The sequence below is a fragment of the Equus caballus genome, chromosome 17 (assembly GCF_041296265.1).
Source record: "Equus caballus isolate H_3958 breed thoroughbred chromosome 17, TB-T2T, whole genome shotgun sequence".
Classification (NCBI taxonomy): Eukaryota; Metazoa; Chordata; class Mammalia; order Perissodactyla; family Equidae; genus Equus; species Equus caballus.
The window spans coordinates 96,987,466-97,006,331 of record NC_091700.1 but is presented as its reverse complement, the minus strand read 5'-3'; the positions used below and the strand labels follow the sequence as shown (position 1 = coordinate 97,006,331).

At 40.2% G+C, this 18,866-nt stretch overlaps 1 protein-coding gene across 4 annotated transcripts in view; it reads right to left on the bottom strand.

The window, feature by feature from the left end:
• Positions 1-18,866, bottom strand: part of MYO16 (myosin XVI) — a 598,386-nt gene that overhangs the window by 264,976 nt on the left and 314,544 nt on the right. For all 4 annotated transcript variants that reach the window (XM_023621818.2, XM_023621819.2, XM_023621821.2 and 1 more), the window contains exon 15: positions 14,357-14,474. In XM_023621818.2, the coding sequence (XP_023477586.1) occupies positions 14,357-14,474 (118 nt within the window). The remainder of the gene's footprint in view (positions 1-14,356; positions 14,475-18,866) is intronic.

Genomic DNA, 18,866 nt, shown 5'->3' with positions numbered 1-18,866 from the left:
ATTAATAGACTATTATTTGGAGAAGTTTCTTAGGTTTTCCAGATAAATTAAGCAGAATGTACTGAGAGTTTCAATATACTCCCTCTCCCCTCTCCCACACATCATTTCCCCTATTATTAACATCTTGCATTAGTGCAGTACACTTTTTAAAATGGATGAACCAATACTGATACATTATTTTTGACTAAAGTCTATAATTTACATTGGTGTTCACTCTCTGTGTTCTATAGTTCTATGGGTTTTGAGAAATTCATAATGTCATGTATCCACCATTGTAGTATCATACAGAATATTTTCAATGCTTTCAAAACCCTCTGTGTTCTATCCATTAATCTCTCCTTCTCTCCTGATCCCTGACAACCAATGATCTTTTTCCTGTCTCTATAGTTTTTCCTTTTCCAGAATGTCACATAGTGGAATCATACAGTATATAACCTTTTCAGATGAGCTTCTTTCACTTAGCAATATGTGTTCGAGGTTATTTTTTATCTTTTCATGGCTTGATAGCTCATTTTTTATCAGTAAATAATATTCCATTATATGAACGTACTATCATTTGTTTATCCATTCACTTATTAAAGGATATTTTGGTTGCTTCCAGTTTTTGCAATTATGAATAAAGTTGCCATAAACATTCATGTCCACATTATGTGAACGTAAGTTTTCAACTCAGTTAGGTAAATACTATGGAGCAAGATTCTTGGATCATATGGTCAGACTATGATGAGTTTTGTAAGAAACTGTCTTCCAAAGAAGCTGTACCATTTTGCATTCCCACCAGCAATGAAGGAGCATTCTTGCGGCTTCACATGTTTGTCTGCATTTGATGTTGTCAGGGTTCCTGATTTTAGCCATTCTAATAGGCGTGTAGTACTACCTCACCGTTGTTTTAATTTCCAGTTTCCTAAGGACATATGAGGTTGAACATCTTCTCATATGCTTATTTCCATTTGTATATCTTCTTTGGTGATGTGTCTCTTCAGATATTTTGTCCATTTTTTAAAATGGGTTGTTTGTTTTCCTATTGTTCATTTTTTTTCAAAGATTTTATTTTTTTCCTTTTTCTCCCCAAAGCCCCCCAGTACATAGTTGTATATTCTTCGTTGTGGGTCCTTCTAGTTGTGGCATGTGGGACGCCGCCTGAGCATGCATCAACGAGCAGTGCCATGTCTGTTCCCAGGATTCGAACCAACGAAACACTGGGCTTCCTGCAGTGGAGCGCATGAACTTAACCACTCGGCCACAGGGACAGCCCCCCTATTGTTCATTTTTAAGAATGTATATTTTGGACACTAGTCCTTTATCAGCTCTGTCTTTTGTAAATATTTTCTCCCTGTCTGTTGTTCCTCATTTCATCCTGTTAACAGTGTCTTTCACAGAACAGAAGTTTTTAATTTTAAAGATGTCCATCTTACCAATTTTTCCTTTCATGGACTATGGTGTTGTATCTAAAACATTGCTGGAAAACCCAAAGTCACTTAGAATTTCTCCTACATTTTCTTTTGAAAGTGTTATAGCTTTGTCTTTACATTTAGTTTTATAATCCATTTTGAGTTACTTTTTATGAAATGTCTCTGTCTAGATTCATTTTTTGCATGTGGATATCCTATTGCTGTAGCACAATTTGTTGAAAAGACTATTCTTTCTCCATCGAATTACTTTTTCTCCTTTGTCAAAGATCGGTGGACCATGTTTACATGGATCTCTTTCTGAGCTCTCTATTCTGTTCCATTGATCTACGTGTCTGCTATTTCACCAATACCACATTGTCTTAATTACTGCAGCCCTATGGTAAGTCTTGAAGTCAAGTAGCACCAGTCCTCTGACTTCGTTGCTGTTTGTCAATGATGTGTTGGCTATTTTGGATCTTTAGCCTCTCCATACAAACTTTAGAATCAATTTGTTGATATGCACAAAATGACTTGTTGGGATTTTTATTGGGATTGTGTTGAATCTATAAATCAAGTTGGAAAGGACTGACATTTTAACAATAATGAGCCTTCCTACGCATGAATATGAGATATCCTTCCCTTTATTTAGATCTTCTTTGATTTCTTTCATCAGAATTTTGTAGTTTCCCTTATAAGGATCTTATACCTATTTTGTTAGATTTATACCTCATTATTTCATTTATTGGTGCTAATGGAAATGGTGATGTGTTTCTAAATTCAAATTCAAATTCCTCATTGCTGATATGTAGGAAATCAACTGATTTTTGTATATTAATCATGGATCTTGCAACCTTTCTATAATCACGTATTAGTTCCAGGAGGTTTTTTTTGTTTATTCTTTTGGATTTTCTACAGAGATAATAAGACAATTATCTGTGAATAAATACAGTTTGATTTCTTTCTTCTCAATCTGCATGCCATTTTTCTGTTCCTTTTTCTTTTTTCTTTTTTTTTTTAAAGATTTTATTTTTTTTCCTTTTTCTCCCCAAAGCCCCCAGTACATAGTTGTATATTCTTTGTTGTGGGTCCACCTAGTTGTGGCATGTGGGACGCTGCCTCAGCGTGGTTTGATGAGCAGTGCCATGTCCACGCCCAGGATTCGAACCAACGAAACACTGGGCCGCCTGCAGCGGAGCGCGCGAACTTAACCACTCGGCCACGGGGCCAGCCCCTGTTCCTTTTTCTTTTCTTATAACATTAGCTGGAACTTCTGTTATGATATGGAAAAGCAGTGGCAAGACTTCGAGATAGTCTTACTCTGTTCCTGACACAGAACTTCTGTCCAGAAATATAGTCTGAAACAAGACATGTCTTTGCCTATAACAAAGGCATCAAAAGAAGTTTTAGAATTTTCTTGATTAATGTCTCACAACTTGAGAGTACCAGTACTTGCTGTGCTATACATCAATAGACATTGGCTATGAAGTGCTGTGTTTTAGACACTAACAAGTATTACTATCAAACAGATCGCCAGGGTATATGGCCTCAAGGTTAAGGACCAGAAATACAGACAATAGTCTCGCACTGCTGGAAACACTGGAAGAAGCCCACTGCAGCAAAGACAACAATGACTTGAATCTATGCAGGTACAATTTAATATATAGAATGTACATTAGGAAAGTTTCAAGACCTATATTGAAATGATAAAAAGGACCTGAATCATGGTTTACAGTATAGTTGTTGACAATGACACACAGACTTCAACAATAAAGTCTGCATGCCGGTTAGGGTGCGAGGCAGGTGATGTGTCTGTAAAGTGACACACGCCCAGTGTGAATGGAGTCCAGCTATCTTCCTAGTTTACTGTGGCCTCGCATTTACTGTAGTAAGACTAATACCTAATATTCATTATTTTCATCCTCTACCTTTAAACATTACAAAAGCAAACAAAAAATAACCCACATCATAAAAACATGTTGCAATTTATTTCACAGTAGCTGAACAATGACGAAAGTGGGCAGCATGGGAATCACAACCTCAATTTTGCCTCAGAGCTAGCACCGGCAATTCAGAAGCTAGTGTAAATTAGAATTTATGGCTATATGTATGGCATGCTGAAAATGCTATTGTTTCTGGAGCATTCTTTTTATTTGAATTTAGGTTTATTCTTAACCTTATGAATGGTTAGTAAGCAATTATGTATTTGAATTTCAAATTCAACTGTGAATTACTGTAGTTTTCCACTTTAAAGTTAGAATTCAAAGTTGGTCAACAACTTTTTTGGATCAAAAGGTAGCAGCTTTTTCGGCTAGCCCCGTGGTCTAGTGGTTAAAGTTCCACACACTCCTCTTCAGTGGCCTGGGTTCATGGGTTCAGATCCCAGGCAGGGACTGACTCCACTCATCAGTCATGCTATGGAGGCATTTCACATACAAGACAGAGGAAGATTGGCACAGATGTTAGCTCAGGGCTAATATGCCTCAAGCGAAAAAAAAGAGGAGGTTTGGGAACAAATGTTAGCTCAGGGCAAATCTTCCTCACCAAAAAAAAAAAAAAAGAAAGAACAAAACAACAAGGTTGCAGTTCTTAGGAAGGCAAATGGATCTAATTATTCCCTATGTGTGAACTATAAACAACATCTCGTATAATGAATCTGCTAGTAATTATTCTAGAGTCCAGCCTCTAAAAGCAAAAATGTGAAGTCTCTCAATTTTGGTCTCACACAGAAAACCTACTTGAACAAAGGAACGACTATTACAGTGCTTTACCTCTTGTAAATTTCTTAAGTGGTCAATTTAGCCAGTCAGAATGACTACCATTGCTAAAATAAAGTCTCAGAATGAATATTCTTTACTAAGAAAAGTTGTCTTAGTAGACACCTTTCTAGAAAAGTTGTCATAAGTGCATAAAAAAAGGCTCTTTCAAAATATACCTCTAATTAGTGGCCCAAAGGAAAGTTAAAATTAGAATGGAGTGGCGTAGTTTCTTTTCCACTTCTCCATGAGTATTTAATCAGGTGGTAGTTTTAAGTTGAGGTCTTAATTATTAAATTTTCCTTACTTTTTTTTCCATCTTAAGCAAATTATTTGCTGAAAATACTTTCTGATTAAGATTAATAATAGCAACCCTGAAATAACTAACTGCTCAAGAGAATATTTTTAAAAATCTACACGCGGACGAAGTAAATTGCCGTAGTTGTTCTCTTCCAGTATTTTCCGGTCGTCACCTACAGAAAGATGAGGTGAGAATGGAGGGCCGAGGGTGACCTTCTGACCATCGAGCTTCCACACTCAGAGAAAAGGCTGACTTTACACCCACTTGTCCCAGCCAAGGTACAAGCTCAGTCTAAAGCAGCATTCAAAACTAATCACATTCCACACCATACAGTGACTTCAACACTTTTCATCTAAATTCAAAAACAGTGTAATTAGTAATCATCCTAGTTAGCTCATCTCCAGCAGTGAATAAAATTGCTGTGGATGAGCAGGATTCTGATCAGCAGGACTGAAAAAAAATCTTGAAGGAGCTTTTAGGTAGAAGGAAATGCATAACAACCAAAAATTCAAATTTCCGTGAGACTCTAATATTTTTCCAAATGGAGAAAATGCATGCCTTTTTGTTGTGTCTGAAATGAAACTGTGATAATGGAAGGAAATTGATAGGCTTTCAAGTTAGAGAGGTTTTAAAAATTTTTTTAATTTTTTTTCCAATTAATTTCACTGGGATTATAATGGTTTATAACATTGTGTAATTTCCGGTGTACATTATTGTTTATCCATTCCTAAATACTTGTGCTCATCCCTAGTAGTCTAATTTTTATCCATCACCATACATATGTGCCCCTTTATCCCTTTCACCCGCCCCACCCAAAGGGAGACGTTTTTGACTCATTCATGCAAATGTCCACACACAGAAAGAAACTTTCTGCTAACTGATTTCTTGACTTCACAAGACTTTTATTTTTTAAAAGTTGTAAGTCAGAAATATTCTTGACTAGAAATATATTTAGGATTCTCTATCTTTCCAGAAATCTACATAAGAATATGTTTCTCAAAAAGTTTTGGTACTATAAAAATATATACATTTGCAGTTATATATGACATAATGTAGTATAAGTGCCTGACGGTAAGCTTTTTTTTTTTGAGGAAGATTAGCCTTGACCTAACATCCACTGCCAATCCTCCTCTTTTTGCTGAGGAAGACTGGCCCTGAGCTAACATCTGTGCCGATCTTCCTCTACTTTATATGTGGGACGCCTACCACAGCATGGCGTGCAAAGCAGTGCATAGGTCCACACAGAGTATCTGAACGGGCAAACCTCGGGCTGTCAAAGCAGAACGTGTGAACTTAACTGCTGTACCACCAGGGTGGCCCCTGACATTAAGCTTTTGATTGACAAGACGTCCATTTAAAAGACATCTGTCTTGAATAAACACATTGTCAGCTACACAACTAGATAAAGAGCCAGGCTGCCCCCTCCATGAAGTTCCCCTTGCTTTTCCCTCCTGCATTGGCAATCACCAAAAGCAGACTATTGCTTAATTAATATAGCCAAATAGTCTCCCTTTCACACATATGCATTTCTTTTGACTTCATGATCATGGATGCTAGGGCTGCTATAAGTGAAACGTGCCTCAACTAGGTGTCGAAGCACAGTCCTAGCCTGAATCTGACACTACCAGTCTCCACATCCCTCTTAACTTCACTTTCCCCATCCACGATTGGGGAGAAAGAGATACAAAGGTCTCAGCTTCCTGTGGCCTCCACTTGGAAGGAAACACCACCTAACGCGCCGACTGTGCACCAGGTTTTTCAGACATCGCCTCCTTTAAAATCTGTTGCAGGTCTTTTCACGTTTAAGCCCAACTGGCTTTTCCCCAAAGCCCAGGCTCTTCGCCCTAAAAGGTGCTGCTCCTCAGAGGGATGAGATCAGCTAAAGCACTCTGAAACTTTTTAAAAGAATGTCCAACTGAGAGGACAACACTAAGGATAATTGATGATGATGACAATGAAGATGAAGACCGTCTTCTGGTCTATTTAAAATGAAGATTTGAAAAAACCCAAGGCAAAGGCCCTGATCTGTTCTCCATCTCATCAGAGTTACCTCTAAGGCTTAGGTTTCCCAAGTGGGGACGACGCAGCCTCGGCATATTTATCGGGAGACGTTTCTGATTGTCAGCAAATCTCAACGTCGACCTCAATAGATGTGTCACAGGGCACAGAAAAGACAAGGAGACAAGTATTCTTCACCTCCCACATGTGGGCTCTGGGTCCTCCTCCCTTTGTAGACCCTTCAGCACATTTCTGCTTTGCCCATGCCTACACGATAAAGCAGGCACTAAAGAAGCAGAAAAAGTATATGCTTCTATGCTTAGCATATATAAACTTCAATTACGAAGAGGAATTGACTCTAATTTAAAAAAATAATCCAGAATTAAATATTGATAACTTTCCGTATCGATTTCACACTCTCAATAATACACGTTCTTTGTTGTCACGAATGAGTTCATGACGGCTTTACACAACTTCCTCCCCAAGCTGAATAATGACTGCTTCACTTTATCGTCACTTCACGTTGCCCTTCTTTGGATTCATTAATACAACAAATACCTAACCTGTGCCTACTATAAGCCAGGGCAGACAAGACCTCTGCCATCAGTGGACTTATGTCCTAATAAGAGACACAGACAACAACCAACCAGACAAACAATGAAAAGGATACTTTCAGATTTTGACAAGTGCTCTGGAAGAAACAAGGAAGGAGACATGATCTAGAGTTAACAGAGCTGGGATGGAGTGACACTTTAAGAAACAGGGGTTTGAGGAAGAAGGAGGGGTTTCTCCAAAGATGCGACTTGAAACAAGACTAATACAATAAGTGACAGGCCACACCAGGAGAAGAGGTAAGAGACTGCTAGGCAGCTAAAGAGAACAAATCAAAGCTTGGTCTTAGACATGGAAGGAACCTAAGCAGTCCAGTGCGGCTGGGGAACGTGGACTGGGCTGGGGATAGGGGAGGACGCTGCAGTCCAGTGCGGCTGGGGAACGTGGACTGGGCTGGGGATAGGGGAGGACGCTGCAGTCCAGTGCGGCTGGGGAACGTGGACTGGGCTGGGGATAGGGGAGGACGCTGCAGTCCAGTGCGGCTGGGGAACGTGGACTGGGCTGGGGATAGGGGAGGACGCTGCAGACCCAGGCACAGTGGCCCTCACAGGCTGTGTTCAGAATGTCACTCTGGAAGAACTAGGAGCCAATCCTGGGTTTGAGCCAGGGACTGTCAGGCTGGAGTTGACATTTTGAAGAGACCAGCGAGGGGCTACCCTCTTAGGGGACTGAGAGGGGAAACAGCGGAGGTCTAATGGCACACCTGACAGTAAGTGTTGATTTAAATTTCTACCGAGCTACCACAGCATGTCATCTTTTTAGTTAACATGTATGCATTTAAATGAGGCAATGACCTGAAAAACAAGCAGTTCTGAAAACCACAGACAAAGTGGGCTGGGTCCGTGGCCTTCGGAGGGAAGGTTGTTACACACTAGGCTAGATTCAGAAAACGTGGGCACACAGGACGTCACTGAGAGCTTCTAGAGAAGTGGAAACCAGAAAGGGAGGGTCCTCATGCATGCTGAAACGGATGACGTTATGACTGTGGGGCGACTCAAGGGCCCAGAGTGGAGCAGAAGGGGGGTGTGAGGGACTGCCAGGAGTACTGGGGATGAGAGAAATGGGACGAGGGAGGAGGGAGCCAGCATATCCAACTTCTCCTGGTGATTCACCTGAACTCACACATCAGTGAGTCCTGGCAGAGCCCAAGTGCATGACAACACGCGAATAATAATATTTGTTTACCCTGGAATAAAAATGATCAAAGAACAGGACAGGCAGAGTAGGTTAAGATTATGACAGACTAGAAAGGAGTCGGTTTAGTCTCCAAAGACTTTACGGAAGCTACCTCCAAGGTTTTTGAAGTTTTAGTTAATAGTCTTCATATTACACAGTCTGATACTTTTCAAATCTCCAGCTTATTTTTTATTATTAAGAATGTACAATTCCACAATAAAATAGTTAGGAAATCATATGGAATCTCAACTAGTCTCGATATGCCTGGTGTTCTAAAAACCTTCCACAACTTCCATTATAGAGACGTTCGTCAAGGTTCAAGAAAAGGCCGTCTCTCTAAATGGTGAGAAAGGGGGAATCTCAGCTTTGAAATGAAAGTGAAAGAAAAAGAAAAAGAAAAAGGTGAGTGACTTACAGAGCGAGGTTAATGCAGTCAAAACTCATGAGGACCCTAGGAGATCAGGGCAATGACTGGACCCCTTTGTACAGAAGAGGAAAGTGAGGCACAGAAAAGTCAAGAGACCTGCCCAAGGTGAAGGTCTGGAAAGGAAAAGAGCCAGGACCAACCCAGACAGGGCGGCTCCAGGGCCTGTGCCCCCGCCCACTCCAGGGAGCTCAGGAACTCGGCGTCCTGCAAACACTGTCTTTGGATCCACCTGGATATGTTGCTGATGTTGACACACTGGGCACTCCGCACAGTCTGGGTGCAGTAAAAGCCTTATCCACTCTCAATTTCTACCAGGACTTAACAAGTAAGCGTTATAGGAAAGTGCAAGAAAAGGAAAAAATATCCCAGAAAGAGACCATTTCCTACCCCAAGGTAAGCACATAGGACAGTAAAACCCCATGTTTCCAGGGATGCAGTAAATTAAAAGTCCTTCAATTAGTGCTTAGTGAATAGCATTCTCTTCAACACAAATATCCCAGAAGGGGAGATACTAAATTGCCTGACAAATCATCAGGCTAGTAGCTAGATCTACCTTGGAGAGAGAGAATGTTTCAGTTTTGACCGTCTACCTGCCAACTGAAGTTGGAGACTGAACTAGACTATCCTAGGCTAAGCTAAGTATGCTAGAATTATGCTGTACTCACAGCCAACTCAGCTACGTGGAGAGGTAGGCGGAGACAGTGCACTTTAGGCCAAGACTCAGGATCACCTTCTCAGCACTGTCTTCATCCTTTTCACAGTGTAAGGCAGCTGTGGTGGACCATTTATGGCTCTGTTCTAAGACTGAGAAACTGTCAAAGTAGTTAATCTCCAATTAAATGAAACAACACTGAAAGGAACACAGGAGAGCATGAAGTCGGGTCTCTTAATTTTATAGCTGGGGAAAGAGGTGACATTCACAGGGTCTTATAAGCCAGTGGCGAAGCTGAAATTCAATGCAGATGCCCCTTTTCCACCATGCCAGGCTGCCTTGCATGAAGAAGCCTTTGTGTCTTGTTGTAGTTCACAAGAAGTGGGTGACTTGTGAAGAAATTCAAATAATAAAGAGCCAACTAAGAAAATCTGTACACATATTTTTAAAGATTTATGAACAATAAAATGATTAGCTGGTGAAAAGAATGAAGGAATATACTATATTAGTCTACTTTATCCATGCATATTCTGCAAGACCATTTTGCATAGCATAAAAATTTTCATATACACTAAAGTGAATGACAACCTTATATTTTTGTTCCCTTAAAAGACCAAAGATGATCCTGATCATAAGAGAATGAACTGAGAACATGCCATCTATTGTAGTCTCTGCCATTAAGTAAGCGCAGTTGTACATCATCCCAGGTAAAGCTCTTTGTACTCTTAGATGAAAAATATAAGTCATTAGGGATTCAGACAACGACACCTGAAAATACCTCAAGTCTCAAATGAAAGGCTCTGGATGAGTGAAAAGAAATCTTCACTGGCAAAGTCTTCCTCATATTTATACTTTAACCTCTTAAACCTAGACTACAATAAAGCATAAAATGAACCCATAAGCTACATTTTTCTGACCTCGTTTGAGGTGTACTCACCTTACTCCACTTGGATTAACTACTGTAGTGAACACTTACAATTCAGAAAGCTTTTACAGGGGACCGATTGGAGTGACTCAGCTCTCCTTAAAAATTGAGTAAAATACTTTAAATCTGTACCTCTTATTTTTCTTTCAGAGAAGAAGTTTCAGTAACAGATGAAATTACTCAGAAGTGTCAAACTGACTTGTAGCTTCTTAAAGTATTCCAGGTGTGTTTTGGGGAGTGACAACGACACTTGCTCTTAAACTGAAAATAACTTGAAAAGTAAAGACTCACACAGTCGTTCTCGCCGTATTCTCTGTGTGGGTTGAATTGTGTCCCACAAAAAGACATGCCTCAGTCCTCCTCCAGCACCTGTGATGGTGACCTTCCTCAGGGGATGAGGTCAGCCCACAGGTCGTGTGTCTTCCAGATCGGCACAGCCCCTACCTGCCCCGTTATCTTGCACTTATTCTACTTCATTCATTTACATTTCCTGGCTGGTCTCGTGGTCTAACCTTTCCATTTTATAGATAGAACTTAGAGAGTCTATGTGATTTGATCAAAGGCACAGAAATAGGTACAGTGTTAGGACCCGGCGTTTGAGCCTCAAGGCTTCTGGGGTTTGACTTCAGTGTGATGACATCAGCTTCACAGGCTCTTTGGAATCTAACAAAGACCAGTAAACACCCAGAGCTTTCAATCCACTATCCCTTTACGGCCCTCACGACTCCTTCCCGACATTAGCGTTACCTCTGTTTGCTCAATCGGCCCTATATCCATTTATTCACTCAGGATTTACCAAATACTTGACTCGGCCAGACCTTGTGCTAGACCCTGGGGATACAGCAATGAGCACAAATTTACACTCTGGTGGGGAAGATGGACAGACAGACAAGACTTAGCTCTTTGACTATTCTGCAAGCCTTTTAGGGGAGGACCCAATCTGATTTACTTTAGAGCTAACACTCAACACAACAGTATGAACATGTAAGTGTCCAATAAAACATGGAATAAGCTTTTTTTAAAAAGATGAAATCATACTGGAGTAATGTGGGTCTTAATCTGATATGACTGGTGTCTTTAGAAGAGGAGGAGAGAGACACAGAAGGCCTGGGACAAGGAGGCAGAGACTAGAGTGATGCCTCTAGGAGCCAAGGAACACTAGGCGTGGCAGCAGCCTTCAGAGGCTGGAAGAGACTGGAAGGATTCTTCCCTGGAGAGACCCGGGAGAGCACAACCCTGCCGCCACCTTGATTCCGGACTTCTGGCCTCCAGAACGGTGAGAGAAGACATCTCTGTTGTTTTAAGTCAGCGAGTTTGGGGTGTATTGTCACAGCAGCTCTTGGACACTAGCACACTCTATGGCATTCTCATGTCAACTCTGTTTATTCCACGCTGACAGGCACCAGAGGACAATACATGCTATCAAGTCACTCTGTAGTCATCAGAGCATCTGATCAACGGTTAAGAGAATGCTTATATTTGGACTTGGAGAATGGGGAGCATCCGCAACATCTTTAGGATGAGCTAGTCCCAGGGTCCTACCTCGGGTCACACTATTTTTAGGGCTGTTAGGTGTCTGCTCTTTCATCCTGCTTGAACACATCCAGTGGTGGGGTGAGAAAGCACGTTGCAATCATGAAGTAAAGTGGAAAGTTCTTGTAACTAAGTGAAGATACGCCTTCTCCGGAACATCTACCAACTCTTCACGGTACACGTCACAAATCTTCGTCCTCAGGACCCTTTCTTCACACGTGGTAGTGAATTTTGAAGGCACTTGTCCTATTTCCCTTGTGTCTGTTCTTTTTCAGGATAAACGTTTTCATTCTTCAGCGCCCACTCTGAAGACATGGCACTTGAGCTTTCATTCTCCTCATAAACATTCTCCCAACACATTCCTTTTATTTTTCTTCTTAAATACAGAAAACAAAGAACTCTGACCTCTTCAGACTCCCCCACCACTAATGTTCCAGGCTCTACGCTTTTATTCACGCAGTCTCAACTAGCACTGGCTGTATTGGTTTATTTATTAGCAGTTGTTTTATTCTTAATTAAAAAAAAAAAAACCATAAAAACAGTCATCAGATCATTTTGCCAGATTTTTAAAAGAGCACAGCAGGAAGCTACCAAATAAACAAACATAGGCTATAGGCACTGGGTTAAGGGCGTTCATCAGGAGGACAGAACGCAGGGAAAAACGATATGGAAAGTGGAGGAAGGTAGAGACCACCTGCATGGAAGCCTGGACTGCTGTTTTCCTAAGAGGAGAATAAACCCAGTTACGCTCAACATGTACTCAAGTTGTGCTCATAGCTCCTTAACGATTCGGAGAGCATTTCAGGCTCTGAGGTGCGTCAGGATCACCTCTATGAATATGTATTATCGCCGGGCCCAGGGTGCTGCCTGCAGACGCCGCGTGAGAGGTGTCTGAGGGTTTGATTGTGCTGACGCTGCGTGGGACCGCGTGCTAATAGACCGCTGATTAACGGAAGGCTCCATCAGTAAGTGTTCACCACAGCGCTTCCCAGTTCTTTTCTACACATGCATGTAATGCTTGGCTGAACTAACATTCCTGAAGAGGACATGTTAAATTCTACCCAGAAAAAAAGTAGACAAAATCAGTAACGGATAAGACCTTCAGTTACTGGATCTTCATCTTGGTAAAGGGAATATTGAACGGAGGGGAGAAGTTGCGCGAGTGATAACGCAGACAAGAGGTTTCCCCTCCGCGCCAACTGCGCGCAATCCCGGGTGGCCAGCCGCTGCTCCGGGTGGCGCTGGAATAGCGCCTCTTGAACTTCAGTATTTGTGTGAATCATCTGGGAATCCCGTTAGAGTCCCACTCCGCAGGTGTGCAGGGGGGCCTAAGATTCCGCATTTCTAACAAGCTCGCAAATTATGCCCATAGGCTCATGTTCGGGTCAGACATTGGAGCGACAAGGGGCTGGGACACGCAGCTTTGGGAAGCCCCTACCGCCCAGCTTCTCCGGCTCCAGCCGCAGGTCCCTGAAAGCCCAGGGGAGTGACGCTCTTAATTGAAGGGAGCAGACTGTGCCCTTGGCTTGGCGAGACACTGTCGCTGGGGTGTTATAACACTAAGACGTGAAGACCAGAGTTGATGCCTCGAGACATTCTCCCCTGAGGTCTTCCTAAAACGTAGACCTTCCAATGGGGCTCTTAGCCTTGGAATCAAAACAATAACTTTCCTATTGCGGAATCTCAGCCTCTAACTTCAACATCTGAAATTATCTCTTGCTACTCCTTTTATTCATATATCTTTTAACCAAATTTCACTTAGTAGTAATAGAATTTTGGCATACACTTACTGCAAAAGACAGGGTTTTGGTTTCTAAATTATGGTCAAAACTAACTTTTGTTTCCTGAAGGAAAGATAGGGTAACTTGAAAATGCCAAATAAAATCGATCTCTTTCAAAAATCACTGGAACTAACAACTGTGTGCTGACAGTTGTTATAAAAGTTTTTAAAATATTTGATCCTTCCAAGAAGATTAGGAGGGACACCAACAATTGTATTTACATTGTTAGTTTGCATGGATAATCTGTTTTGATTGAAAGATGTAAAATCTTAAGTGAATTTTAAATTAGTTAAATTTTAAATAAGACGTTTTCATAAAGCACACATTAAGTATTTAAAAAAATAAGAAACAGCTCTGTTTGGGTTTAGTTCAGTGATCATTCTGATGTTTTGATTTGTTTTAATTCAATCACTCTAAACTATAGATTCAGCTTTATTTGAGATAGATTTCAATGTGTGTTGTATGAAGAAATTATATACTCATTATAATTTATTTTAACTGAGTATTTAAGTTCACTTCTATGTTCAGCAAGTATGATTCATTTCAACTATTTTTGGTTTGCTTGCATATTATATAGTTTATACAATAATCATCTTGAAAAGGTTCACCTTCATTTCAAAATATTTTTCAATTCACAACACTTTTAGAACTCATAATCTAACATCTCAGATGCACGCACACACACTCGCACGTGCACACATACACACACACAGGCACACACAGCATTGCCCATTGCTGCCACACTTGGTGATTCTCTGCCCTCTTCTGGAAGCTCATGAGATCTCCCTTTGTTGATTTTAAACTTACCTCCAGTTAAGTGTTTTTTCCTCTCACAGAATTGGAGTTCAAAATACTTTATGAAGCAACTGGACAGATCATTAAGAGTCGTCTTGGCATGTCCGAAGGCTTCCAAGATGCACATGACCTGTAGTAAGAGAGACACGCTTATTGAACTACTTGTCTTCTTCCATGGAATTCGAGCATAACAGCAGAGACACAGGGAATGTTCCATTATCTAAGAGGTTTTCTATTGCTATATAAGACCATGTTGGATTTTTGAGGTCACTCTTTCCTCAACTACAAAGGCTTAGCAACCTCTGTCTCAAACTGTAGCAGATGTTACGAAGATAATGATGGAGAGAGACCTCACTTCCCTCGCTTCGCTGTCCTCTCCGTGTCAGTGGAGGACGACGTTCTCTTTACACACATATACAAACAACTCAGCACATGTTATTTGAGCTTTTAAAGTTGAGAAGAACAGTGAAAAGCTTTTGTAGCTTTCCAGGGGAGGAGTTAGAGTTAATATAAGCAATAGTCAGAATTTCTTTTAAAAATAGTAAATTCCCTTGAACACTGGCTTATCCCCCTCTTCTGAACTCGTATTTACTTTCCACACATACTTTTCAGCCCGGAGCCCCCCTACGACCCTCCCTCTGCCCTGTTGTTGCTCCATGCCAACCAGGGTCTCCCACAGGAGCAGGCGGCAGGGTTCTGGATGGAGCTGCTTTATTCAGTGTGCCTTATTCCATGTGCTCTCTTTCAGAAGTGGGGAGTTTGCAGCTTAAAATGCCCTTAATAAAGCTCCTCAGATCAAACTGACATCTGAAATTCTTTCTTGACGTGTTTCCTTAAACACTGACTATACAACAAACAGCATTTATTCTCACAATTGATTTTGTCTGTGATAATGGTGACGACCAAGCAAGTCTCCAAAAAATAAGGTTGGAAGGTGTTTTTCTTTCAAAATAAGAATACATTAACTGCAGTTCCTGCATCAGCCACAAGAGGGAGGACAATAATACCTAATTGATAGACTGTGTTCCTTATAATTTGTGGTGATAGCATCTTTTCATAATTTTATTCTAAATTTAAAAAAAAACCACTTTGCTCCTACCTTTCAGTTTTCTGGGGACTGCTAGATCAAGGCAGTCAGTTCACCTGGAAGTAGTTTATATTTTGAATGATTATAAAACAGTACTTTGATTCTAATTACAAATAAAAAATGTTAAAAGTTGTGGTAATAGTCAAATATATTAAAACGTCGGTTTTTTGAAGTTTTAACTTTTGGAGAGAAACATATTAAGTCTTTACAGAAACCCTATGATTTAGGTCTCTTTATAATAACCTAATATTAAAGATCGTAACAGTGAATTGATGGTGACGGTAGAAATGTTTTCCGAAAAATAATATGGAATAGTATTTATGAGAGCCCTATTTTTTGCTTTTTTTCAATAATTTAATATTAAATAAATATATAGTGAAATTCATAGTGTAATTATATCACATTTTAAACATTTATACTACTATATTAAACAACAGTTTAAAAGATCATAAAAAGAATTAGAATGAATTTTTAAAGATATTTTGGCTTCTAGTTATTTTGGTGCTGTATCTGCTAATAACCTGATTTTTTTATTATCATAGAAAAGGGAGATAAAAGATAATTCATGACACGTGTGCAAACAGGAAGTAAAGAGGGATGTGTGTGCTCTGGACTGAGAAGTAGCTGCCCCTGTCCCAGCTTTGCTGAGGACAAATTATGTGACAGTGAGCGAGTTTCACGACTTCCCCAAACCTCAGCTCCCTTTGTTCTAACGCAGGAATAACTCCCTCAGTGGTTATCAATGTCAGGGTCTGAAGCCCTCAGGGTGGTGCCTGCACATAGAAAGCAGTCAACTAAGAACACGGATTACCTTTATGTTTGTTAATAACAACAGAAAACATTAACACTGGGCTTACTACATGCCAGATACTATTCGAGCTTTATATATATAAATATATTTATAAATTACACATATATGTATTACATATGTGTGTGTGTCTATGCATATATTTCTTATAATCCTCACAACTAGTGTCTCCATTTTACAGAAAAGGAAATTGAGAGAGTACCTAACTTTCCCAAGGTTCAGAGCTTGTAAATAGTGGAGCTGGGGTTTGAGCCCAAGCAACCTTTCTGCAGAAGTGGTGTGTTTAATCTCTGCAGTGTAGGGCTTTCACTGTTAGAAAAACAATAAAGACAAATATGGCATAAAAATAAAACCACTGAGCAAAATATAAATACTCACAAAGCTTTCTTTCATTGTGCACTGCTGGCTGGTCCATAACTCAAGTTATTTCACTGATGAAAGTGAAATAACCAGAGTGGCTTCTATCTTTAATTAGCCACTTGGCCAATAGGTGGCACTCAACAAATGTGTTGAGAAATATCGAGAAATGCAAAACTTACTATTATTCCACCGTTCACCTTGACTGAATAAAATAATGAGAATGTGGTAAACTAAAAAACCTTTACATAAATATATAGGCAAAGAGATGTAAGTATATATGTCCTCAGTACTTACTTATTCAAATTTTACTGGCGTGATTTTTTTCTATGCATATTGTATGGTGTGTTTTCTATAAAATTTTAATAGTTATGCCACTAAAAGTTATGTGCTATTATCATGGTCTTATTAACCTTTTGTATTTTTTAAAAGTAAAAAACGGTGGCCTCCTCAATAAAAACTAATGGCTTAATCAAGTTGACCTCATCATTCTGCTCTGTGAAAGCAGTTGCTCAATAAATGTTTATTTCAGTAATTTGAATGGAATTGAATGTTCCTTAAAGTTGAAACTCATTTGGGCCAGAATGAGTAAAAAGTCCCAGGCAGCCTTTTATTTTTTTTTTCCCAAAACATGACTTTTCTGTTCCAATAAACCTATTGCCACGGAAAATCCCCTACTTCCACAGTTTGAAATTCAAATAGAGGGATTAGAAAGAACAGCCTTCTTAGCTGATCTTAGCTGTTTTGAAATTGTACAGGAAACAAAAGCAATATTTATAGTGAGAGGATTCAAACCATCTGCCCACCGTGGAAAGCACATCTGAAGCCCAAGCAAAGGCCGAATGCAAACCACGCAGACCTTGAAGACGGTACATCTGAGGAAAAGGTTAACACGCTGAAACCTCACAGCTGTGCATCCCTTAAAACTACATGTATCACCTGCATGCAATTACCAAAAATCATGCCTGGAGCTCAGTGTTGGGCTCTACCTCACCTTCCAGATGCTGGCTACATGTCCTTCTCTTCCCCTGTGCACCCCGCCCTGGAGAGAAACTACCCCTCACCATGGCAGCGTGGAGCTTATAAACGGCAAGCTCCCTCCCAAACCTCTTCATTCTGGTCTTCTGCTCCCCACACTCCAGATTATAACCTTTCATTTACAAACCTTTACTTATGCCATCGATGTAGACCACAAGGAAAGTGGGCCTAGTCCTCAGCCTCTACACGATTCTCTGTGGAAGACCATCCTAATATGTCCTGCTTATGTCTCCACCATTCTTTCACTGTTGATTCGTTGGTAACTGCTGATCAGAGTAACCTCCAATGACTGCTCTTCTCTCACACTATACTAGCATCCAGGGCAAACTTGTTTGGTCCAGCCTCAACCAGCATTTCCCAGGTGGAGAACCAGCGTGTGTTTGTGGGGCACAGCATGCAGGCCACCGCGTGGCAGCATCTTGCACTGTGTCTGCCAGTGTCCTGTCTCACTATCTTGAACCAACTCTAATTCAGCTCACTGGCTCCTCTCCTTTTAGGGCCACCTAACGGAGGTTCCTTTCATCTCATTGTGCACTGAGCTTCAAGCTCTCTGCGAAACAGTCCCACATAGCATGGCTCATCTCTTAAATGTACATAATTTCATTGAATCTCTGTGATGTTTTAAAGATTTACAATCGATTCCTAAGTTTATCCAATGCTTGTATTTAATGCCCACACACACACTTGACTCTGTGCAAAAACTGTGGCTGGGTAATTTTCAAGAACGTCTTGGACACAATGATATTCACGCAGATCATAATTTAAAGGGAAACCCAAAAAAGCGTAATTAACGTGAAGTTTAAGCCATACTCAAACCTGGGCAAAATTATTTCATGAGACTAGAAAACACTTATTTATGACATCCTCAATTTGCCATGAGAAATGAGTAAAACAAATGAATTGAAGTAGTTTTACTTGACGTTATAATATTGATTCCCAAATGCTAATTAATTTGGAAGAGTTAACTCTATCTTATCCAAAGAAATGCAGCTTAGAATGAATTCACTTAAGCTAAAATGCAAAGCCAATTTACATAAAGTAATCTAGAATGCATTTTAGAAATTACACAGCCTGCTCTTAAAGGATCATTTTAATAAATCATTGTTTTAGTCTATAATTTACAGTAGATGCTATTATTCTTTGTCATTACAATGAAGCCAATAGATCCTGCTATTCTATTATACAACCTGAGTCTATTTTATGACCGTATTGTTTCATAAATTCTCTAATCC